Raw genomic sequence first — 26,467 nt, forward strand, 5'->3', positions numbered from 1 at the left:
AAAATATGACTCACAGATGCTGCTGTATGAGAGCTTGGCTTCAGCAAGGATTTGGGAGCACTTGCAAAAATTGATTTTATTAGCTACCATGTATTTTTCCAAAGGCTGATTTACAGTTTGCTAGAAGGAAAATGAAAAGGGAAAAATTGAGAACCTTTCTCTTAAAGAAAAGTTAAATTTTTGATTGTGAGGAGACTCAGTAGCTCATGACTTTCTTTTGTCAGACAGAGAATTTGTCAGATTTGCAAGATCTGAGTCAAGACTCCTTCAGTGCATCTGGTGTTTCCCAAGGAGTGAATGTACTGAACTTAAGGAGTTCTAACGGGTGGGAGTGATGGCTGGGGAGAGGGAAAGTTGAGCTTCCTGCAGGTGGAAGGAGGAGAGCAGCAATCCTTTTAGAAGTGCTGTTGGTGATATACTAGTGGCATTTCTTCGGGCAAATCTCTTTTAGGACTAGCTGCTAATGACTAGCAGAAGTGGAAAATAATTGAACAGTGTTTTTTTTCTGAAAACTGGCATTCTGGTGGAGAGTTCTGCTTCAGAGCTAGATTCCAGCAGTGGTTTTGCCGAGGACAGGCCAGCGCTGTGATGGGTGTGGGAGGCAGCCCCAGGTGCCCTGCATTCAGCCTCTCACCCTGCAGCACCACCACAGTACCACTGTGTTTTCCAGAGCTCATCATGGTAGTGTAGGTCACTTATGGGCTTTCTTTTGCTTGCCTTCCTCCTGGCTGTCTGGCAGAAGTAAGGGATGAATAATACCTGCTGCCAGTGACAGCTGCTGTTACACAACTCCCCTTCTGTCCAGAAAAGGGCAGAGTAATGCAGGAATTACTCCAAGAGGTATCCAAGGAAGAGGTCTGCTGTTTGCTGTACCTCTACTTCTATTTTTTTCTAATAACTACCTGCCCAAAAAAGGGTTACCAAACTTACAAATGAACTAAAATACAGATTTGTAGTAGTGCAAGGACAGCTACAAATGAAAGATGTACAAGAGCAAGGAGGAGTGATGTGAACGCATTGCTAATGTGATATGAATAGGAAGTTATTTATTTTGATTCTGTGAGTGAATTATCAGTATTACTGCTTTTAATAATATCCTTTCACTCTCTTGTTTCTGGAATTGCTTTATCCATTTGATTAATATTGCCAAGGGTTGGTAAATCTGAATCCAATGAAACTTTACTTTCCAGATGAAGATAGTCCATACAAATATGGAAGACACCGGGCTTCTCACCTATCCTTGCTAAATTGTGCACTGTTTTAATTAGAAAGATAAAATATTTTGTTTTTTTTTTTTTCAAGGAAACTTTTTTGGCTTAGGAGAGTAGAGAGGGACATTTCTGTCTCTCTGAAAGATGCTTTCACATAGCTTTTAATTTGTCAAATGCATATTTTTAGCTGAAGTTAATTGTCTTTGCCTCCTCTTGGGGGGTGTGGAGTGAGGAAGGGAAGGACATGTTTCAGAATACTAATTTTTTTGACCCTAAATCTTACCCAGGAGAAGTGAGATGAATTGTGTTTTAAAGGGTTTTGTCCCTGTCCACTGGCTACTGAGAAAGGTTAAACATGTAATAGTTCAACAGCCAACTTCTGTAAAATAAACTGCATCAGTTAAAAAGGAAAACTGAAGACCAACTAAAATATGCCAATACAATAAATTCCCTAGCCATTTAAGAGGGAGTAAAAGAAATTTGAGTTAAGGTGTCAACATTTCATGTAAATCCAAATTCACTATGGACTTGATTCCCCATTGTTTTTTCTTCCATGTCTCCACCCATACTAGGAGTAGTATTAGTTTCACCCAATGAAAGCATTAGAAAAGAGATTTAAAAACCCATGGGCTGTTTTAACAAAGGCTATTCTGTTCCTTTACAGCTTTGATTGCCACTTGATAAACAGCTAAAAGGTCAGACAGAGTTCCGTTTCCCCAAAGACAAGGGACCAAACTGTGTCTGACAATCTTTGCTTATTACCTGTTTTCATTTTATCTTAATGAAGAAACACATATCAACAGTCTTCCTCCCCCTGCACAACACACCAAGGCACATTTTGCTTGCAAAGTTCTCCTTGCCAAATCATCCAGCAGCAAGACATATCACCATGAAAGCTGCACCCTCCCCCTTCACCTGCCCTCTCCAGACATGCCTGTGCTGTCTCTCCTGAGATGGGTGTTCTGCTTCATTGCTGCCACAAACATGTGGAAAGCATCACCTTCCAGTCCTTTATGGCAATGGCAGCTACATGGAATTACATAACTGGTCTTAGGAAATGGAAATAATCTATCAGCTCCTTCAGCTCATTCTGATTTCTAGTCTTTATCTTACTCTTAGTTTGTTCCAAATTTTCTACAAAATAAAATATCAGATTGGCAAAAACTGGTGCACAATGTTGCCCAAACATCTTTCAAAATAGAAATGTATCACACCAAGCAGTGTGAAAACCAGACTTTCTAAAGTTCTTCTTACATTTTTTCAAATTTTTGTCATTTTTATCATTTCCTTCAGCTTGATAAGAATGTAATGCAAATACTATTTATTCTATACAGGAATACTAACCTTGCCCCTATTAAGATTAGCAGACACTTCTGGCTTTTTAATGCACTTTCAAAATCCTAATAATTTCATCAAATTGAATGAAAATAACCACAACTTTATTAAGCTTCTCAGGGTTAATATTTTCGAATATTTCATTCGGATTAAGTCAACTGTTTCCCAGAATGAAAACTTGGTAAAAAAAATGTGTACTTCTCCAGGTTAAAGCAATTTAGCAATAACTTTCGACTATTGGATGAGTGTTCTTAGTAATAGGGGTAAATATTAATTAAGAAACCATGACCATAGACTCAAGAGCTCTGAAATAAAACTAATTTAAGCCTGATATTTCCACATGCTTACAACTTTGCAACTGAAATAATGAAATTGAAGTGTATTTTTTCTATGTTGCTATGTGTACAACAGTAGAAATGTCATAGGGATTGCATGCATTTATAAAAGTCTCTAATACATGATTTGGATTGTTATTTTTATCAGCAACTCTTGTTTTTCTTTTTTGAACCTAAATCCCAAGCAAAATTAAAAGCATATTTTACACTGGATGTGCATTAAGGCCTCTGACTTTTCTAACACAGAAAAAATGCATCATTCCTTCCTGCTCCCTGGGTTAACAGCAACAAATATTAAACACACAGAGACAGAAAACCTCCAAAATAAACTTTTGATGGCTTCTGTGTTTTCCACATCCAAGAAGGTTATGAAAGAGTGAGCACTAAATCTTAGTGAAAACTACCTCAATGCCTGCTACTCTGAGAGACTGATGAACATTTTCCACATTTTTATGCATAAACACAGCAGTGGCTCCCTAGAATATATTTTTCTCATTTTCCAGGAGTTAATATTAAACCTGGGCTTCAATATAAATGTTTAAAAGTCCTCCCAAAGTCTTTTTAGAAAGCACTTCAGATACTTCTAATAACCATGAAATGAACTAAAATAATTTGTCTTGCTTTCATCTTTCTATATTTCTTTTCTTTGTTTATTGTTAAAAACTTTTATTATTAGCAACCTGTGTTTTTCTCCCTATATAGGAATAAAACTCTACAGGGTCTGTCTGTGGCTCATGGGAATCTCCCTGCTTCTTTTTTCTTTTTTTCTTTTCTTTTTCTTTTTTTTTTTTTTTTTTTTTTTTGTCTCTCCAGATCATTAAAGACCAGAAGCTACTGGGGATAGTTGGAGGGATGCTACTGATTGATCTTTGCATCCTGATTTGCTGGCAGGTTGTGGATCCTTTGAGGAGGACAGTGGAAAAGTATAACATGGAGGTATGTCCTCAAGGCCAAGTAATACTTATAGTTGAATATCAGTTATCTACAGTTTTCCATAAGATTAAGCTAAAGATGCATTAGGTAAAATGAAAGCAAGTTGTGTATTTTGGGGAAGGAAGGGTTCCAGTTTTTAAAACCAAATAGAGAAGAAACAACTGCAACCAAAATAAATTGTGTATGTAGTTGGAGATGCCACATTTCTGTCACTTGTGAGACATTTTATTTGCAAGGGTTGTAAACACAGGAGAGTCCTCTGCGAAGACTCTCTATTAGAGCCTATTGCAATAAATAATAGATTATCAGAACCCATTAGTGGATTTCAGTAAGAGCTCATTCAAGATAAGTGCAGGAGAGGTCGTTGTTTAGAATGCATTCTTTGTGGAGATAGTCAGGAATGATGTTACCTACCGCTATATTTATTTGCAGTAATTTGTGCGTGCACCCATACTGATTGTTCCTCTTTTAATGATATTCCCAGAAAGGTCACACGAGCAATTTTGATAGCCAGGAGGTAATAGCTTTATGCCAGCTTGTAGACACTTTCCAACACTCTGGTTGGTTTCTAGAAGTGGAGCTGAAGTAGACCTTTCTGGACAAACTGACAGCAAGAAACATGGCAGCAACAATTCATACCTAGGAAAAAACCATCTATCTGTATGTAGATTTTGCATTGTTTTAGAGTTTTTTTGCCTTCAATATGGAAACCGGTGATATCTGAAAACTAGGCCATATGAGGACAATCTAAAAGTGCTAGTCTCTTCTCCAATATTTGGCAACCAGTAAGAAAAAGAACAGTAGTTTTCTTTTCTGATGTTAACGTTTGCAAGAAAATATATACCATTTTTCTCCACTGCTTTTACTTTGTTCTTACTTTGCAGTGTAGTTCTGAAATTTTGTTAGGAGAGGATTTTACTTTTTTAGTATCATTTGTGTTAAGATACCCTAGAAAAATGCCTCTTAAGCTGCCAGTGATCTCTTTGAGGAAATAATTTTAGAGTCTGAAAAGATTTGTCTCAGTCATTCATTAGAGTTTAAAAGACTTCCCAGGTAATACAGTTGTCAATAAAAAAATAGAAAACATAACTGAAATTTTTCTTCTGGAAAAACTTCTGGCCTATGTCTGTATAGCTTGAAGCCATAGAAGCTTGTTGAGAGCCTTGTTTACTTCATTTTGCTCCAATTGTATTGTAAGTGATATTTCAGTTGTCAGTATTGTTAACATTTTGTCTGTTCATCTAAACCCAAACCTATTATGACAGTCACAAAATCAAATTAAAATAATCTCAGATAGAAGTAATTTTACTTTTTACTTTGGTTTAAACTAAAGATCCTGTTATTTAGTCTTACTAGATTCACTTGAGTATAATATCCATAGACAGCAGCAGTAACTGTGAAGTTAAACCATAAAGACCATATCTTTGAAAAACAATGTTTACTGTAGTTTTAAATGATTACAATTTCCATCTGAACTTTTCAGTGTAAATTCTTTGATCATCTAATGTATAACATTAAAAACTTAGTGTGTTTTTTTCCACATCTGGGGCTTTCCAGACCATGGGGCTGCACACCAGTTGCCTGAACTTTGCATAAGAACTGAAATTCTCCTGGAATTATATAATCCCATGGAAAGTGACATTCACCAAATGCACACGTGAAAATGTTTGATATTTTGATCCTTTTGACTTGAACTTACTGTTAGAGCTCTTAGCTATTACTGTAAGTTGTGCAGAACGTTTTTTAAGCTAATGGACTTGGGGTGGGAAGGAAATAAAAGTATCATGCTAGCAAATATAGTCATTAAACTATTGTATGTGCATAAAGTATGTTACTATAAAAGCAGTGAGGTGAATTGCAGTTTGCTTTCCTGAAGCACATCTCTTTAGGTCTCAAAAATTCCTGTGTAAAAGTAAATGACAATTGTCTTTGCTGCTATTGTTGTTGTTGATGTTGTTGTTGCTATTATTATGGGTTTTTTTTATTTTTTAGGTTTTTAAAGTGTAACGGTGAATTCTTTAGTTGAGTTTGATTGAGCACATATTATCTTTTCTGTGTTTGAAAAATACTTGCCACATACTAAACACTGCTGGTTGAAAGTTTCTGTTGTATTTCAGGAGTATTTTGTAGAGGATATTTCTTGTCCCACTTGATTCTGTGAAATTATTTTAAAGGGATTATTTCTGTCAGTTGATGCTAATCCAAGTGATAAAGATTAAACTAAATGTAGGCTCCAAAGTCATGAATGCAATCAGTCATTCTAGCTAATGAACCATTTGAGTTCTGTTTAGGAATACTCATCAGCTTCCTACGTGATAGTTCTGCATTTGGCTTCTATCAGGTTAGTTAGTTGTGTCTTCATAAACACGTCAATCAAAGGAACCAAGAGAAGAAGCCTAAAGACTGGGTAATATCCTGTGCTGTTCACTGTTATTCACAAAACAGTTCATTTTAATGAAGGAACAGCAGTAAATTATCAAGAACTTTTTTAAAGAGTTCTTAAGCCCAGAACTTAAAAATCCAGGCTCCTTTTCTGGAGTTGTTTGCAAAGTCCATGCAGTCCTATAAATTGAGGCTAGGCAGTCTAAATCTGAAAACACAAAGAGAAGTTGAAGGCATTTCTTGAGACTTTCTGGTCATTACAGAAGGCAGAAATTGTAAGGGATGTTGGGTGTGTCAGTTTTCAGTGCAGTTTCTGGCATCCTGACCCCACAGGTATGGTTTCTTTAGGAAAAGCATGTCTATGGCTGCCATAAGACACCATGTTAAAAGCTTTAATGACAGAACCATAAAGCATCCAGATCCTCCAGACATCAGTAAGGGAAGTAGTTTATGGTATATGGACAATAAAGCTGCTGGATAAAAGCAAAGATGTTAAAGACAAGGCAGGGACAATGACAAAGCTTCCCTAAGTGTGTGTTGATCTGCAGAAGAGTTGTAACTATGTCCTTCTGTACATTTCCTAAGAGTGCTGTAGGCTTGATTTTCACATAAGGCAAAAACATTTGGCAACACAAAGGGCTTCTCAACTTCAAGCAGCAGTGTTAAAAAAAAGGGAATTAATCCATAATGTTACCTCTATTCATCTGTTTGCCTAATTGCACTGACTGTAACATTTCTCCTTTTGCTAATTTTTCAGACCAGTGGAGAGACCTATCCTTTTCTTTCTCACTAAGTTCTTCCTAGGCTGAACTATGAATTTGCTTTTTTAATCATGATTCACCTTCTTTTTTGTCATAATCAAAATGCTCTGCCGTTATGCTCAGATCTGAGTTAGGTTCCTGCTAGACTAAGTTTCTCCCAGTCATGTGAACTGGAGTGCATCCTTCCTTCACTCTCTCACTGGCTGGGCTCTTGGGCTCTACTTCCCATGAGGAATTATGGTGCTCCTGTGGATGTGGCTGTAGAAGAGTTTTGCAAGGCTCTACCATTTTTTGCTTTTTGATCTCTTTTCTTAAGAAGGCAGTGTATATGTGCTAGGATGCTCTTTGTGATTCTTTTTTCCTACTGCCTAACAAACTTTGTCTGTTTCAGTCAAATCTGACAAATTTGAGCAGATATATCTCTTAAGGACATAGGACCGCAACAGATTTGCTGGAAACAGCCAGCTGTGAGGAGGAGAAGTTCTGGTAGAGTCTCCTCTAAGAGAAGGGTCACAGAGTGAGTTTATCCCTTTATCTAAATACAGATATTTTAAATTACCTGCTACAGGGGAGCTTCACTCTTAGCTGAAGAGAATCCAGCCACAAAACAAAAAATACTTAGGAAACCAGCTCACTCTAATTACAGTTGTTCAGCTGTGCTGGAATGAAACCACAGTTTGAAATAGCAAAATTCTTTAGAAAGTGGAATCTGTGCAATAGCCATATCATAATTCAATTACGTACTTAGTACAGTTGAAAGGGTCCATGTGTACACATGCACTCACATTCACCTCTTGTTCGTAATTAGCTCAGCTAGTCAGAGCATGGCACTAATAATGACAAGGCCATGTGTTCAGCCCCTGTATGGTCCATTCACTTACAAGCTGGACTTGGTGGTCCTTGTGGGTCCCTTGCAACTCAGAATATTCTGTGGTTCTATGATGTAGTAACTCTTTTACTCTAGAGTTCAGCTTGAGGACCTCTGACTGGCTTATCTTCTCCCAACACAAATATCTATGAAACAGGTTGGATCTCTGTGGCCTTGGAAAGTAGACAGTGATAGTGTTTAATAAATAATAACTTTTAGGGGAAATGGACTACCTTTTGTAATTCCCGTGGTAAAAAGATCTTGCATTAGCATTATATGCAATGAAAATTGTACCTTGCATACTGGATGCCAGTATTTCTTGTAAAATTTTAAAACATTTATCCAGGGCAGCAGCATTTGCATTCCTTGACATTTTAGTACCAATTAAGTAGTTATTTCTGTGATGTTTCCTTTTCTGCATTCTTATGATAACACTATCAATATTTAAAAATAAACTTCATTCTGGTATCTGGAATACCAGTATTTAAGGTTTCACCCTAATTTTTCCTAGGATGGTAATATATGTGAAATAGAGGAAAAAATCTGAATGAGATGCCATTTTAGAAGACACAGAAGAAAAAAAGGGGTCAATGAGCATGTCCTATTTGGGCTTCTAGCATCGATATAAACGTAAAATGCAGAAACCAATATGAGGGAACCTTATATGAGGATGTTGCAATAACAAAAATACCAATATGCAGGAAAGATTAGTAGGCCATGCTAGTGTCAGAGTAAGTAGTGCAGTGTGTTAAAGAAAAGTCAATTCATATTACCAAATTAATCATTTCACTGAGTGAGACAGAATCCCTTTGAAATTCAAGTGTATAACAATGCTGCCAGACACATATTACTACACAAGCCAGAAGGTCAGCTTTGACTGATCTGTTGAGGGACTCATAAACATTGTAAAACCGAAAAAAAAAAGCTATTTAAACTGGACAAATGTGTGCTGCTCAGACTAACTCATTCGTAACTCAACAGATTAAAGAACCCACACACAGAGAATAACCCTTTATTTAATTCTGAATAACACACAGAATCTTTTCCAAAATCTTGCTATCCGAAAGAGTTTTCCATAGCTACAAATAAATCATGCTTAATTTTGATAGCTTTGAAGAAGCAACAGCCAAAAAAAGGTCTGTAGAGTGGTACTCAACTTCAGAAAGAAGAAGAAGAAAATTAAATTGAAGAAGCCTCTTAAACAGAGGCTAAAGAGAAAACTGCAGAGAGTTAAATCTTTGCAGGTGGTTTAGGGAGTATTAAGAACTTCATATGTGAGAGACAGTGAATTCATGCCACACATCAAGTAACACTTGAAAAAGAAAAGACACAGCATGACAAAACAGCAGGAAGACATCCTTCAAAGAGATAAAATTATATCCAGACAGGGAAAATACACAGGATCATAATGTCTGGTAAGTTAAATGTAGAAGACAATAAAGTAGCCTAAAAAAGCATCTTACAAGGAATGGAAAAATAATAATAAATCTTTCTGTAAATATTGGTAGCTGCAAGTTTTCCACGGAATCTTGGGAATAATATTTAAGCAGAATAGAAGATCATTACTTGCAGAAAATAAGTCTATGTAGAGCTATTAAATGACTGCATTGCTGCTTCATTCAGCAAAATTCTTAGTGGAAGGATTTGTGGAGATTGCTGTGCTAGAACTTTTGATGAACTCACTGAGGAGTGACTGGAGTTGCTGGTAGGAATAGGGAAACTGATCAGAAATAAATCAATGGAAAAAGATTCTATTCTTCCAGGTTTTCTATAGCAATTCAAAAGAATAATTGTCAAAATGCTGACAACAGTGTGCAATCATTAGCTAGGACTGCTTTGATATCTAAGCAAGATGTTGCAAATATCTTGCCATGTTTTCAAGACAGAGTAGAAACCTTAAACTTGTAAGTTAATGTAGTAGGCCAACTTATAAAAATTGTAATCAGGAGTAGGATTAGAAATTGATATGCTACACTGAGGAGGAGTGGACATCACACTTGTGAAGGAACAAGTCATTAAAACTTAGTGAAGTCCTTTGAAGAAGCCAGCAGACATGAACAGAAGCTGGCATAGCCAGCTAGGTCTCAAAAAAAGGAGTCATCAATTTCTGTCATCAAAGGCTCTCACAGAAAGGAAATAGACATGGAATAAGAGACAGGCCCTCAAATTGGTATGAAGTTCTTTAGAAAAAGGAAGCAGAACTCAGAAACAAATAAAAATTCATTTTCACGTAAGGAGGCATGTAGCCAGTAGAGTCCTTCAGGCAAGTCCCAGTCTTTGTGCTGGTACCTGTATTGTTCAGTGGAAGAGGTTATATCAAGTTATTTCAGAAAATATAAATGAGGACTGACTGTGAAGGATTCAGGACAGACATAGCGAAGCTTAACATAAAGTGAAATGCTCTTTCCTTATAGCAGCTGCAGCAGTAAAAATAAATGTTGTCTTGTTTGTGATGTAAACTCTTTCTGATATAGAGGAAGATGGAATTCTAGATTTAAGTTCATCTTACCAGTTTCTGAATAAAGCAGAAAAGCCTAGCATAAAACAGTTGTAACTGCCTAAAGTTTTCATTTAAATAACTAACAGAGAACAAAATCAGCTGGCTTGACACAGCTCTCTGAGCACCCAGATATGTTGAATATATCCTCAATAGATTGATGTAAGTACAACAGGACTGGAGGAATAAATATTGTTCCTGAGTATCTGATTGTCTTTTCTGTGGGACTGCTCCTAAAAACCTGAAGAAATTAATACTACTGAGCTGTTATTTGGCCTGTACATGAATTCAACTACATATAGATATACTAGTCGAAAAGTTACAATAGTAATTCAAGGTCAATGATCAGTGAGAGTTGTGCAAAAATAACTGAGATGGGATGTAAAGAATACTCAGGAAAAATGTATACATTATGTGTGAAGTCCAATGTGAGCGTGGGCTATACCCTGATGGACTAGTTAACTCAGTAAGAGTTGTGGCCATTAAATATAAAATATTTCCTTAGGACAGACTTCTGTCTTGTCAAAGTGCTTTGTCCCTACATTTTTTTCAATGGAAGTTATGTGAAAATTTGGATTCAACTTCACGGATGTAGATATTTATCTTTAACATCCATTTTCATTAATAAAACTGCTATTGAAGGGACTGGAAAATACTTTGGTCCAAAATTATTCACAGAGGAGTGTGGGGTGGGCTGGGGTGTGGGGGGGTGTTACTATTCACATGATAACATGGAAGTTGCATAGGTATGGAATTGCTGAAGATGTCTGGTTCAAATTCATGTGCTCAAGCAGATTATTGTAAATTCTTTGACATTTTGAAAAAAATCTGATCACGTTCTTTTCTCTTTCTGCAGAAAGAGATGTGTTTATGGGGTTTTGTTTGCATTGTGCTGTTCAGTCAGCTAACAGCTGGATTAGAGAGAACTCTGTCAAATGTGCAATGTGAAATGAAGAATTTAATTGGCTGGAGTAGTTTCTGGGGGTGTTTAGCCTAATGCAGGTCAGAGCTTGTTAGTCAATTTGTTCTCTAAATATCGTTACGCCCATCTGTTTCCCCTACTATTTTTTAAATAAATTTAATTTCTTTCCTTCCAATTTGAAATATTACAGACTGTGGGAGCCAAATGTCTCCTGAAATCTGTAGCCTGCTTTCAAACCCTACCACTGTAGCTCTAAGGAGGCGGCCCACCAGGAGTAGCTGAAACAGAACTCGTACTTGCATCTGCTAGGACACTCTAGTGGCTGGCAGATGCTCCAGAGAGAAGGAAAATGAATGGCCATTAAATTCATCTGTAAACCTTCCACTGGCCCAGAGGATCTAGCACCGGTCCAAGGAAAGAGTAAATACTAAAGAGTAAAAGCTGGTTTACTTCTCTCTTTCATTTGACACCAGTTTCCAAGGAAACAGAACAAAACGTGAGAGCCGGGAGCCAGCAGCTGAGATTGACTCAGCTGGTGGCTAGTCCCGCTTCTGTTCCTATGGAAACATGTATCAAATTGGCAAAAATAAGGAAATAGGGCAGGGTCAGTTCCAAAACGGCAGGATGAATGGCTGCTGCTAAACAACAGCTACTTAACAAGACGAGGCTTGCTGGTACTTATTCCTCTTCAGTAAACAATTCCAATTTTAGTCCTGCCTCCCAAAAAAACAGTACTTCCATACCTCAGGAATGTAGGAACGACTGTCATTGGCCAGACTTGTAACTCCTCTTGTCCAGCATCTCATTTAAAACAATGACTGGCCCAAATACTTTCAGAGGTGGACACCAGAAATGCGTAGTATGCATCTGAAAGTTCATCTGTCACACTTGAAAATTTCAGCTGTGATTCGTAATGAGTAGTGACTTGAAATGAGCAGTTGTGTATAGCTCATAACTCTTACACTCTCGCTAATTGAACACTTTTGTTACTCCCATAAATGTCAGGGGGTTTTGACTCTGGCAAACGTTGCACAGATCAGAGTAATTGCTAAGTAGACACAGTGTGAAGAACTTCCTTTCTCATTTTTGGAAATGTTGCTTTTCAGTCTCATTGAACATATATTACTTTTCTTTTAGGGAAAAAGAAGAGAATTGAGTCTTCCACATCTCCTTTGGCAACACCAAGCATTACTATGCATCTGTGTGTTTACAACCTTATTTTCCTCTTTTTTCTTTGGTAGACAGTCCCAATCTTATTAAGCTCTTTTTTCATGTGACATAGAAACTCTAGAGCAATCCTTTTAGTTAGGATGACTAATATTGCATATTTTAGAAGATCTGTGTAATGTGTTTTATCTATTATTCATCCTCTTCCGTATATTTAGTGTATTATTTTTCACTGTTGCACACCATTGAATAAAATTTTGGATTTCACTGTCAAAGCTATTCCCAGATCATTTCCATGAACTAATTACAACTTGGAGAAAATATATAAGTAGTTCCACTGTTTTTACAGTGACATTACAGCTACTGAAATCAAATTCCACTTGTCATCATATGGCCCACTCTGTTACTCTCCTCACAAGTTTTGAACTCAGTTAACCTCAGTGTTTTTGTCTGGGTATTTTCATGCTTGTGCTGTTGGGCAGCACTGACTTCAGTATGGAATTATGGTTCTTAGAGTAGAAGTATTATTCTGGAATATGGAAGCATGATAGTGGAGGGGTTTTGTTGTATAATTACTTGTGCTACTGTTACATAGTCACATTTCTGGCCTGTCACTGCTACTTTGCACTATTTGCTCCAGTTCTGAGGGCTCTGCTGCCAGAGGTACCCAATAGGACCCATCCCTTCAGCTGCATGTGGAAATCCAGATTATTGTTACCACCTTGGGATTTAAGGCATAATCCCTAGTCCTCAGTGAATTAGTCTATTGTAGGAAAGGAAATCAGATGTCAGATATCTAATGCCAACAAGTCAATACATACATACAGACCTAAGCAGCCATTTACCACTTATGATAGCAACACTGCTGAGATTGCTGTGTGAGACCAACAGTGAATGATTCACCACTTAACCATCATTAAAAGCAGCAGACACATCATCTGTCAGGGATACATGGCTGCTTCATGCAGAAGACACTGTGACAGTTTTGTTCATTCACTAAGGAGGCTCAGTATATGATCGACTCCGTGGCACTTCTTCACTTTAAACTTCAAATACATAGGATACAATCACTCAGATTTATTTCTCCAAAAACTGAAGCCAGAGTCAAATTTAACACTGATTTAATGTTCATTTATAAGACTACAGTGTTGATATAGGATGGTGATATTTTTGGCAGTTAGGAACTGCCTACTAATTAGAAACATAGCTGACTTTAAGATATTTCAGCATTTGTTAAGTATCACCACATTAGCAAAGTCATAGAAGCTCTTTTCCTCACGTGCTTACCTTCTTTATTCAGAGACAAGTTTCTATGAGATCTCTGGACACATTTTTACCTGAACTTCATATTGTGTGTCAGTGATTTTAGTTGTTTATATCAGAAGTGAAAAAAAAGACAAGAAGACACTTGTCTCCATCAATCACCAAAACCTGATGAGCAAAAACTTCCAGAAAACATTCTAGTAATGGATTAATCGTACTTGCTGCATTTTTATCCTGGGTACTCAATGTTCAACCCTTTCTAGTATTGTAGCATCTGTCTTGTCTTCTGGAAGAAACCACCATAACTACTGCATAAAGAAAGACAGACTTTAATGCTTATGCCCAAAACCAGGTGCTGATAATTATGAAAAGAACCATAATTAATTACTCCACAAATATGCTAAGGCTTCAGTAGAGACCAATAAAAATCTTTCCACGATCCTTGAAAATAGAGAATTCTGTATTAAAATAGGTATTTAAGATAGCAAATTATCTAATTTTATTAATACTTCTTTGGGCGAAGAATATTCTCTTTTTCCTTCAAATGTTTAAATAGGCTGATTCTGAAAAGATACAATCTCAATTGTATCCTGGTGCTTCTTTAAAACCGTTCTTTCAATCATAAACAACTTTGTGGGGAAGGCAAGCCTTGAGTTTATATGATAGGTAGTTACAGGTAGTACCATTTGCCTAGAATATCCTGAGTTCTGGCCAGCAAATTGTACTGGAACAGATTAATGGCAGTGATTAGTCCTGCTGTCAATTTGGAAAAGCAAGCCCTGAGTCACCTGCCACAAGATCTTTATGCAGTGCTTGACCATGAAGTAATGCTCTCTCACTCAAAAGAGGCACCTTGGCTTTGCACTAAAACCACTTCAGTGCTGCTCAGACTTGATAGGAACTGATGTACTTTTCCTTCGAGGTGAAGTGCCATTGGAGCACTTCTGTTTGTAAGCATACCCGGGGAGACAGGGAGAGCTGGCTGGACAGCAAGGACACACACACAGCCCATAAGCAGATGGCAGAGCGCTGCAGACTTAACCCAGACTTCGTGCTGGTGAGCAGAGGGCCTGAGGAAGAGCTTCCTTGAACAAAGCCATCCTCTTTAGGGCTATGCAGTACAGGTCATTTTGCTTCTGTGTTTGTTTCTGCTGGATTTCTGATTGCTACTGTGCTCTCTTACAGAGCAGCATCTGTGAGCAATGGACTCTATTTGTGCCCAAATCTTGAAAACTGTGTCCTCCCCTAGCATAGCAATGCAGCCATATTTTGAAAACTGTTTTTTAAAAGAGTGCTAGTACCAACACAGGACATTTTCTTCAAGTGCCTTGGGCCATTTTCTGCTGGAGTTTCCCATATGGTAGTAAATCAAAGCTTTTATGTGATTATATTTTTGGTATGTAAAAATGTTTTGCTTTAGAGGGTAAAATTGTTTCATCTCTGATAAGCATACTTTAAAATTTGAATGTATATTTCATATAAAAGCGAGAAAAAAAATTCTGACTCTGGCAAACACTAGAATGAACTTTCCTATAAAAATTGCAGATTTTCACAAATTTCGGCGGTGTAAAAGCAAAGAATTGCTTCTCAATTATCTGTCTCCTGCATTAATATCCAGAAGAATGTGTTTATGCCTATGCATTTTTGTTTTAAAATACCCTCCTGTATAGACTTCTCTCCCTGGATAAAAGAGAAGAAACACATAATAGTTGTTAACTACATTATTTATGGGGCCAATATGCATTAGCAATACTTTGGCTGCATATGTATTTTGTAAAGCTATAAAACAGAGGCCATCTTGCTTTTTAAAGACCTGAATCACCCTGAAGTCTACTTTCCAAACTGTCTTTGTTCTTAGACCTTCAGCAGCTCTATTCTGGGAAGCGCATTCCTTCCTCCCTCACTTCTCTACCCTCTGTAGTGCTTCCTCCTGCCTGTCTCCATGAGCTATCACACTTAATAAATCTTACCTCATGCTCACTTTTACTACCATAATGTGCAGGTCGTTCATAAAACTGGCTGTGTGAAAGGACAGCAAACTTGTGGCTTAGGCCAGCTCAGCTTTAGATCACTACCCACTCTTGGGCAGCTACTAAAGACTGGTGATGACCTCACTGCAGGTGACCATTGGTCAGAAGTAAGAAGAAAAAGTGAAAAAAATGGATGCAGATTGGACAATTTCCCAAGAGAGGTACTCACTTCTATTTTTTTTTTAAGAATACTGAGACTGCTCAAATCAAATAATTTTTTTCTTTTTTTTTTTTTCTTTAAAGAAAGAGTTATGAATCAACCATGAGCTACACAGGTCGGTATGGACATACTTCTGAACAGTCAGCGTAAGGCTTCCCAGGAAGATCTGATTTAATGGTTTTTAGTTGAGTCTTAAAAAAAATGCTTACTAATTAATTTTGAGGAAATGGAGTGAGTTCCTAGTGCATGAGGAATCCTCATAAAGAGAGATACCCCATTTCCACAGCTGTAGGTGCCTGGCACCCCTCTTTTTTTGTATTTTTGTTTTGGTTTTTTTTCTGCTTTGGGTTTTTGTTTTATTTTTGGGGGGTTTTTTGCTTTGGTTTTTTTTGGTCGGTTTTTTGTGGGGTTTTTTTGTTGTTGTTATTGGGTTGTTTTTTTTGGTGGCATTCAACAGTTTTTCGACAAAAAATTCTGAGTTTTCATTCTATTGTCATCATTACTTCTCACCTTAACAGCAATGTCATGGATCCATTTTTTTGATTTTTGGGTACATTTTCAAAAACCCTTACTGTTGCCTTTTAGCTACTTGTTCTTCAAAACTTGTATTAGCCATCCTAATTTTTCTCATGTAATTTCTGCTATAATGCATAGTTACATATAGTTATGTATAGTCCTTATTATGACTGTGTTGTAAAGGAATCGGTTATCTCAAATAACATTTTGGATTTTAGTTATTGGTATAGTTATTTCTTGGGAATTACTGTTTTATTCAACACTTCCCATTGATTCTGAGTTATTTCTGTTGCTTTCTTATGAAGCATTTATGACCCAAGTGAGAATTTTAGAGATCTGAGAATCTTTCTATACAGTTGATAATTCCTTTATCACTTTATATCAGATTAGAGTTTACAAAGCTAGAATTCTAATTTATGGAAATATCCTGCTTATATTTTGGAATCATTATGTCTGTTTTTTCATCAACAAATGAAATACTGTGTAATTCTTACAAGTGTGGAAGAGTCTCTTCTAATCTGTTCAGAATTAGATGCTTGAAAAGGCACATATTTGTGAAAAAATGCTTCTCTAAATATTTATTTTCAGTATGTTGTGTATGGATGTACGTGTATATTTATGCATGTGTGTTAATATGTACATACACATATATTCAGTATCTTGACTGTTGATATTTCAGTTCTGGTATTTGGTCAGAGACATAATTGAAACAACCAGTGGTTTGGATTATGGTTGACAAAAGCTGGATATTCCCTCTGTTATTTCTTTCTGTGTGCTGGTTACTTCCCTGCAGAAAAGGAATTTTTTCATCTAACTGCTCTGATTGGTTGCCTCATTTTATGGGGCTGTTGCATATAAAGGTGGAATAGTACACCTATATCCTAGATTTGTAGGTCTAGTGATAGAAAGTTCCTTTTACTATGGAATTTTTTGTTTGCAATAATACCATTGAGCCAGCGCGGAACTCTGTGCAGCAAATGAAAGCAAAGTGAGTATTTCTTGCTTCCAAAATGGAGATGCTCTTCAGCTATGTTATAGAGGTTGAAGGCACACATCTTTAATGCTTTGACTGGGATCTAATCACAAAATAATGCTGTGAACAGTTTAAACCAAATCTATTTTTTCCATGTTTTTCATTTGTATACATTAATATAGAAGACAGAATAGCCAGTTAAAGCACTCTGAAGACACATTTAGGGTGGAAATGTATGTGTGATGGCAAACCATCAAACATTATAAGAAATGGCATTACAAAGGAATTGGGCTGGAATAAGATGGAAAAGAACACTGTGGGAGAAATTTGGATATTTTTTCCCTCTTTTCCCGTGTTTGGAGTTTTTAAAATAAATTAATAGAATTTTAATTATATGAAATGAGATCTATATCAGAAATTATCAAAGTAATTAGTTAAGCAGTTAAAATTATGAACTTTGACAAGTCATTTCCACAAGTCACTATGACACTGATTTCACACAAATTGAAATGCCAAACAAGATATCTGGTATAAGGGAAAATGAAATGATAGGTGAAGCTGCATAGAAATAAATGCCAGGTGATGGTTGATCTTGATATAAGAGCACTTAGTTTCAAGAAAATATCATCTTAATGCACAATAGGAGTCAAAAAGGCAAACCAAGTGTAAGGAATGATAAGAGAAGAAGTATAGGAGAAAATATAAAGCAATATTATGCCAGTGTTTAAATCCAGGGTGGAATTATACCTATACTGCATACAGCCCCATCACAGTTCCTGACCTCCAGGAGATGGAAAACATCAAGAGCTAGGTAGAGCCTTGAGAAGTATGGAAAAGCCCCCAACCAACGGATAGGCTGGGATCACTTCTGTCTGGAAAAGAGATGGATGAGGACAGGGAAGAATAAAATCTTCAGTGGCTTAGAAAATGTGATTAGAAGTGATCACACATAGTCTATTCCTATACAAGAGCTAAGGAGCGTGAAGTAGAACTGTCAGGTTCAAAGAACAGGCAACGCATGCTGCAGATGGTGAACTTTTCCGCAAAATGTTGTCCATCCTAAAAGCTTACATGGGCTTAACATAGCAACTGGGCACACTGATGAAAAAAAAAAAAACTATCAGGTGTTAAATAGTGTTAAATAAGCAGACGTGACCTGACTCTGAAAAAATCATTGTGTGGCAGATGATAGAATATTCTAAAGAGTTGTTTCTTTACGGTTGGTCTTTTTCGGATTCTTCCCTATGTTAGGCCTGGCTTGGTAGAACTTGAGACTTACATTGGGCTAGATAGATTTTTTATAAGTACATCTGCTATATGTATCAGCTATGGAGAGAAGGGCTACTTGTACGGGGTCAGCTGCTCCACCTAATTCATGGCTTGTCTTCTTTTTCTTCTGCCTTCATTCAAAGTCAGGATTAAAACAGGAAGGAGACAGATTTCTTGTTCGGACTTGGTTGTTTATTAAATCTTATCAAAAGTACAGAGAGTTCTTCACCACTTCTAGCTACCAAGTTAAAAGCAAGAAAATGGAGGTGCATCTAGCTAGTTACAAAAAAGCTAAATAGTCCAATTAAAAGCTAACACCTATATTATTTATACTTTTGACCCAAAAACCAAACCCCTGTGACCTGCAGTGCAGCACTAACTATCCAACCAAAAATTACTGCCTGAAAGCATGAAGAAGGAAGAAGAAGGAACAGAAAAGAAGACAACTCCAAAAAACCTCCATTTGTCCCATACCTATTACTGTATTCTAAATCCCCAAATTCAAAACCCTTCACCATGTGAAATTACACACTTCTATTCTAACTACACACCAGCGATTCTAACTCCATCACTCAAATTTGGAAGCCTTCTCCAAGGCCTTCTCTCAAGTCAAAAGCAGTGTTCCCTTGGGGGTCAGTGTCCAAAAACAAAGAAACTTTAAAACTCCCAGGCTTCTGGGTTCCAACAGATACCCCTGTAGTTTTAAGTTATGTTTGCATCCAATTTTATTTATATTCTTTATAAAGCTTTCATAGAATAAAGAGAGCAATTCTGAAAAACTGCAGGTTGCTTTCGAAATGCAAGAATGTTTAGAATGCAATTCTTGACATCAGGTGTCCTGCATTCTTTTCCAGGTACGTCACAACATCATATTTTTAGAGTATTTGATAGTTGTGCTATGATGGGAAAACATATTCTTCTAATACATTATAAAGAGGAAGAGATCTTCAGTGTTTACCCAATTTTTATTTAATTCATGCAAACTGTCTACTGAAAAAGAGACTGAAGTTAAGAAATTAAATACAGAATTATAGAATCTTTGAGGGTGGAAGGGATCTGTGGATATTTTTTGGCTAAAGCAGAGTCACTTATAGTTCATTGTTCAACACCATATCTAATCATATTTTGAATATATTCAAGTGTGGACTCTCTACAACCTCTCTGGGCAACATGCCACTGTGTTCAACCACCCTCATCATCAAAAAAGTGTGGTTTTTTCTCATGTTTAAATGGTACTTCCTGCATTTCAATTTGTGCCTTTTGTTTTTTCATTGAATACCACTGACAAGAAGTCTGGCTTCATCTAGAAATATATAGCTAAAAATTGATCATGAGTAAAGAGACAGTGTTTCTAAGGCATCTCTATGTGTTTCATAGACTGAGACTATGTTTCTAAGACACTAGATTAGTTGAAGATCCAGAATTGTCTTCTTTTGGGAGGGGTAATGATACAACTTGAATTTCAAAGTATAAAAATGATATCAAAGAGACTTTGTGATGTGAAGACTGGTCCCATGTTCCTGTGTTTAGGAATTGGTCCCCAAATTTTTACAAAGACCTTGTGAGAACTGCTTTCATCCCTGCTATTTTCCAGTTAAAGGTTGGCTAGATTCATCTATACTTTGAGATATTTTTTCAGCTGCAAATGGCTAACACAAGAGAGAGAATACCACAGCTATCAACTGCATCTCCCTTAAAATGGTTCATTTGCCCCAGGCTTTAGGATTCAGCTGTAATGAAGATGAAAGATTGATGGCTGACTGCTGACCTACTTTGAGGAAATGAAAGAGCAGGTGGCATGCTGCTGACTACGAAAGTAAGACTGTACTAAATGCAGAGAAATAAAGCATGGCTGAATAAAGTCACTTTTAGATCACAGCTGCTTTTCAGTAGCCCAATACAGAATAATACACATCTGGAAACCTCAAAACGTCTTTTATATCTCTGCATGTGTAAATATATTTAATCTATTGGAAAGTTATTTTCATTTTACATGAGAAGGCTCTATCACTTACTGCTAGGGCTTTGAATCTATACAACTGTCACAGAGTATTGTAGAAACTAATAGGAAAAGCTCAATGAGGCAAATTATAAAAAATGATAAGGCTTAAAGTGTGACAGATATGTCAGTGGTTGAACAAACTGTCCTCCAAATTTTGTTTAACCTTTGGCAAAAGAGAGGCACGTTCATCTAAACTCAGAATTAAGGTGCTCCCACAACTGTGTGACAAAAGTGTTTAATCACTGTTGTGAACCAGCCCTTCAGAAAAGAGCTTCCACCTTTCAACTGGGAGCAGTATACTCTACTTTTTGTCTGGAACTTCATGCATGAAGCATGAGAAGGGACCAGAGGAAAACATTTTCAGTTTCTTAGTAACACTCTTGTGTTTCAAGCAAACTAGTAATACATTGGTGAATGCAGCTAATGTTGACGACCAAATATGTCTGCAAGGTCTCATAACCAATGAGTTTATAGAGAATAGCATGATTTTTAAGCTAATTGTTTTCATTTAAAAGCAGCTATCTTCCATGTTTTGGAGCAGCTACGGAAGAAAACAGCTATATTGCCTCACTAATGAGAAAAGGACTGAGCTGCAAGCCCAAAGACTGAGTTGCAAGAGATCACACACTTATAGCTGGCATTTCTGCACTTGCAACAGCCCTCATTGATGACTGCAGTGTCATGCTGACATCCTGAAACGAGAGGAAGTTTTACAAACTAAGCCGATCCCTCTGTACTCAGCTTCAGATGGCAGCAGGACCCTAGGATGTAATTTAAGACATCCAATTCTCATTCCTTTGGGGAAGAGTCAAAGGGGTGTGCCATTTGGAGAATGTCAAAGGTGTGTAGCTCTGACTTTCCCTTCAGTAAATTATTATAAAGGTCCAAGTATGTTGACAAAAGGCATCTCTGTGTATCTTTACTCTTTTCCTTTAGAGAGTTATTAGGTTATTCCTTGGGTGCAAGACATGGGAGATATCAAGCTATTAGGCTGTCTGTAACTATTCCCAAGAACTTTCCTTTCTTGAAGTCTGGGAATAAAAATCTGATTTTATCATCTGATATTCAGCCCATATTCTAAAACAATTTATTAACTCATGGCTATTTTTGTACTATCTTTCTTTGTTCTGCATCTTTGAAAGAGGAAACAGCTAGAGAAAGTGGACATTTGCTATTTTGGTGTTATTCAAAGCTTGAGAGTGATTTAGAGGGTTAAACGGGGGGACAAGATGTATGTGTGCATCAGGGAATATGTGAGTTTATGTGTCTAATACTATTTTTTTCCTATCCATCCTGCTAAACATTCCTGTTAGGAGAAAACTTACCTTGGGTTTGTTGTTATTTTTTTTTTGTATTTTTGGTGGGACAGGACAGTTGTAGGAACATTTTCCTTTGTGTACAAATAGTAATAAACATTATGCATGTGTTTCCTATAAAGGAAGAAATTTAATTTCATAATTTTTTTCCCTTAAAAGAAATCTGATTTCCAAATTGCTGTATTAGTACTTATGGGTGTGGTCGTCTTAGGTGTAGGAATTGTACCATCAAGACTTCTTTTTCTCTGGATTTGGTATGTCTCACCAGGTCATAGTCTGGTAGCTATTCATACAAGGCAAACTTGTTTGCTTCCACTCCTAGAATCCACTTGATAAATTCTCCATCATTTGTTTGCACCATATACAGCTCACTAAGAACAGACCCTTACTGAAGCTTTGCATACAAGCTCTAGAAAGGACAAAAAAAATTACTTACTTTATAATGTTAGGTTTAATTCACATAACAAATTTAAACCTAATATTAATATTTTAGAAATAATTTGATGTTACAGTGATTCAGAATTTTTTAATCTTTAATGAATAATAAGGCTGACTATAAATAGTGATATGGAAAAAGGAGAAGCCCTTTTTCTATTGTTCTTGCTTGAAAAAAAACATGAGAAATAGGAGTGAAGGTGGGGGTGACCTAAAGAAGAAAGGTGAGGAGCATAAGATGATTCTTTTGAATCAGAGTCCTACAAACCAGCAAAGAAAGAAACAAAGGCAAAAAGTACATGTCTACCAGTGAAAATGTATGTGCCTGGGCATAACTGAGAAACATCTATATAGAAAATAACAAGATAGTTCTTTTATTGCCATAAACACAGACTGCAAGTGGTAACTGAATAGATTATTTTTAAAAGGTTAATGAAGTATAGCCATTAAAACGGTGGAGCTTGGAGTGTTTTAGAAGTTAGGAATATTTTAGTGCAGTTTGTAAACATAAATTAAAAAGATGACTGTGGCCTTAAAAGATCTATTGAGAATATTCCATGGTGAAGTAATGTCAATATTCTGTGTTAGAAATCATAGAATCATGGAATAATAGAATCATGGAATGGTTGGGTTGGAGGGGACTTTAAAGATCATCTAGTTCCAAAACCATGCCATGGTTAAGGACATCTTTCACAAGACCAGGTTTCTCAGAGCCCATATTTCCCCTAAGTGATGCAGATACATTTTTCCTTTTGTGCAACATTAGAAGGAAATTTACTGCCATTGCTACTGAAAGATTTTAAAAATGTCTGTCTCTAGTTGTGATTCGCATACAAAGCTGAGAGGATTAAAATACAGGTGAATCCTAAGATGCACACTTTGTGGCATTTCTAAATTGATTTTGACCTAACTTGCAGCCATTTAATTCACATCAGAATTCTTGCTGGTGTACAGTTACTAATGTAAAACATTTTTATAATTCTGCAGTTTTTTCACCAGTTTAATTGACTGGTTTTACATATAAAAATATGTTATATGACATATAAAAATACGATTAACTGACATATTTTAACTTCTGTAAATTAAGACAGTGGTGTTTATTATGCAGGCTACCACTTTCCAAGCTATCAGGTGGTACAAATTGAAGGACTGGAATCTTGTCTATTTGAATACCTAGCTTTGGGTCTATCAGTGTACAGAGATAAAAATATAACTTGTGAAAATTTCGTTGTCTTTGGGATTCAGTTTTTACTTGATGTTGTCAATGGAATTATTAATCACAAACAATTTATGGAATTTATGATAGGAATAGTCTGTAAAAATTAGTTTGGTAGCAATTTGATTACTGTTTGCTCCCATTTTCAGTCTCAGCACTCTGTTTTCTATTCCTCCATGTTTTCCTAACTCTTTCAATGAACAGAACTGAAGCTTTTTCTCTTTGATGTATGTCCCTTTTGATTAGGAGATCATCAATTATTTAGATTGTTCCAAACCTTGCAGCCTAATACTTTGAACATAAGACTGTAAGTAGAGCATTTTCAAGATCACTGTTTAAAAATAGGTCATGTTTTTCAAGAGACCAGCCAATTCAGTGCTTGAAAATCTGGAAAATCTCCTGATTAACATTCAGTATTTGTTAACCTAATATGTTTAATATTGTTTTTAAAACATTAGCTGCATTTTTTTTTCTATTTAGAAAAGTCACCTAGCTTATATACAATGTATAAAGCCAGTTGTACTATTAACAGTATCTACAAAAAACAAGAACAGTGGTATTCAAGGGGTTTTGCTGATGGAAAAAAAGGTATTTTCTCAACTTCCCTTTAACATCCATTTCATGCTGTTTAACCTTATAAAGTTATCAGTGTTGTTTTGCTATGATAATTATTTTGTGTATGTGCTTTATTATTATTATTATTATTAATAATAATAATAATATTTTGCATTTCTGAAACACTTTTTATCTGCCGACCTCACTTCTTTTTGCAAACAACTAATTAGATTTCAAAACACAGTAAGTGGTGCTATACCCATTTTTCTGCAGGGCAGTACTGGAGGGCAAACCATGCTGCCTCTCAGTAGGCAGTCCAGGATGCTTGAGGGGATGAGTAGGAACCCCCATGAATACGAATTGTGAATTAATATGTCATGAGGCAAGTTTTCCTACTTATTCCAACTAATTAGCTCATGGCCTGATAATGAAAAGGACAGAAATCTCAGACTGTTCCCTGCAACTGCGTGCTTATAAGTTTTCCCCTTACCTCATTATATGGCAGTGAAATCATGACAACCACAGAGCTTTTCACAGTAGTTTCATACACTGGAGAGAAGTTCAAATGAAATTAACTACTTACACATATATTTTGATTAAATGGTGTTTTCCATCCTAACCTGTATAAGTGATGATAGTTCTATTTCCTCCAGCTTTTCTTCTTTCTTTTTGTTGTTTCTCAGCTGAGTTCTGGCCAAATGTTTTCAACAATGTAGCTACTGATATTTGTCTAGTTTCAGAGGCTCTCCAAGCTGATTCACAACTGGCTGTTGCACTCAAGTATATTAGAAATGTTCACATAAACATGCACATAAATGCTGAGAGAGAAGTAGTTACATCATCAAACCACAGATTCAGTTTAACATCCTCCTTTTAAATAAGGAGGGTAGGAGCAGTGGATACTATCTGTTTACCTCAACTTTAGTAAGGCTTTTGACACTGTCTACCATGTCCTCATAGAGAAACAGGTGCTGATGATGAGCGGACAGCTGATTGAAAGCTGAATGGCTGAGACCAGGAGGTGGTGATCAGCAGCACAAAGTGCAGCTGGAGGTCAGTAGGTAGTGCTGGACCCTGGGGTCAGTCCCGGGTCAAGCCCTGGGTCCAGTCTGGTTCGACATCTTCCCTGATGATCTGGATGATGGAGCAGAGGGCATCCTCAGCAGGGCTACGTGTAACTGGGAGGGATGGCCAGTGCCTAAGAGGGTTGTGCTGCCATCCAGAGGTTCCTGGAAAGTCTGGAGAATCAGATTGACAGGATGCTCAGGCACTTCAACAAAGAGAATGCCAAGTCCTTCACCCAGGGAGAAAAAAAGGTAGAAGTAGATCAGCAGAAAAGGACCAGGGCTTCTGGTAGACACCCCATCAAACATAAACCAAGAATGTGCCCTTGCCATAAAGGTGGCCAGTGGGACCCTGGGCTGCATTAGGCAAAGCACTGGCAGCAGGTGAAAGCAGAGTTCCCCTCTGCTCACCACTAGTGAGGCCACACCTGGAGTGCTGTGTCCAATTCTGGGCTCCCTTGCAGAGACAAGGGTGTTTAGGAGAGTACAATGAAGGGCCACAAAATTAAGAGACAGGAGCATTTCTCCTATAAGGAAAGGCTGAGAGAGCTGGGTCTGTGTGTAAGTATATATGATACACATATATATCTATACATGACACATGATATACCTATAGCTATGTATATAAATACCTGAAGGGAGGGGGCAAAGAGGATGGAGCCAGGCGCTTTTTAAAGACACTCAGTGATATGACCAGAGGCAGTGGGAACAAGCTGAAACACAGGAGGTTTTTTCACATTTTCACTCTGAGGCTGACTGAGCACTGGTACAGGTTGCCCAGAGACATGGAGGAGGTATTCTCATCCTTGGATATTGTTCTGGAAAAGCTGCCCCAGCTGGCTCTGCTTGACCAAATGGATTGAACAATATGACTTCTGGAGATCCCTTGCTACCACAGCCAATCTGTGATTCTTTGATTCCGTAAAATAAAAAAGGTGGATTTTTATCCACCTAAGATTCTGCCTCAGGGCTACTTGGGATTTCCTCTCTGCTACTAATTTTACCTTGGTTTCCATGGAGCCAAAGGTAGAGGAGCAGAAGAAATCAAGTAATGAAGCCTACAAGTAGTTTCTCAAGGGAACGAGGGGCTGAAGAAGGTAAAATGATATAAAATAAAACAGAAATTATTGCTCACTTCACTGACTGATTGAAAAAATAGCAGAAGTATGAATTTGAATGCAGTACTCTCTGGAGTGTTATTTAGCATCATTTCTAAATACCTTTAATTTTTCCCTGTTATATTTATTACTGGTATCA

General features: G+C 37.0%; 1 protein-coding gene across 1 annotated transcript in view; it reads left to right on the plus strand.

Moving 5' to 3' along the window:
- Window positions 1-26,467, plus strand: part of GABBR2 (gamma-aminobutyric acid type B receptor subunit 2) — a 457,122-nt gene that overhangs the window by 325,352 nt on the left and 105,303 nt on the right. The window contains exon 13 of the mRNA XM_062500339.1: window positions 3,695-3,817. Coding sequence (XP_062356323.1) covers window positions 3,695-3,817 — 123 coding nt within the window. The remainder of the gene's footprint in view (window positions 1-3,694; window positions 3,818-26,467) is intronic.

This window comes from Cinclus cinclus, chromosome 1 (assembly GCF_963662255.1).
Source record: "Cinclus cinclus chromosome 1, bCinCin1.1, whole genome shotgun sequence".
NCBI lineage: Eukaryota > Metazoa > Chordata > Aves > Passeriformes > Cinclidae > Cinclus > Cinclus cinclus.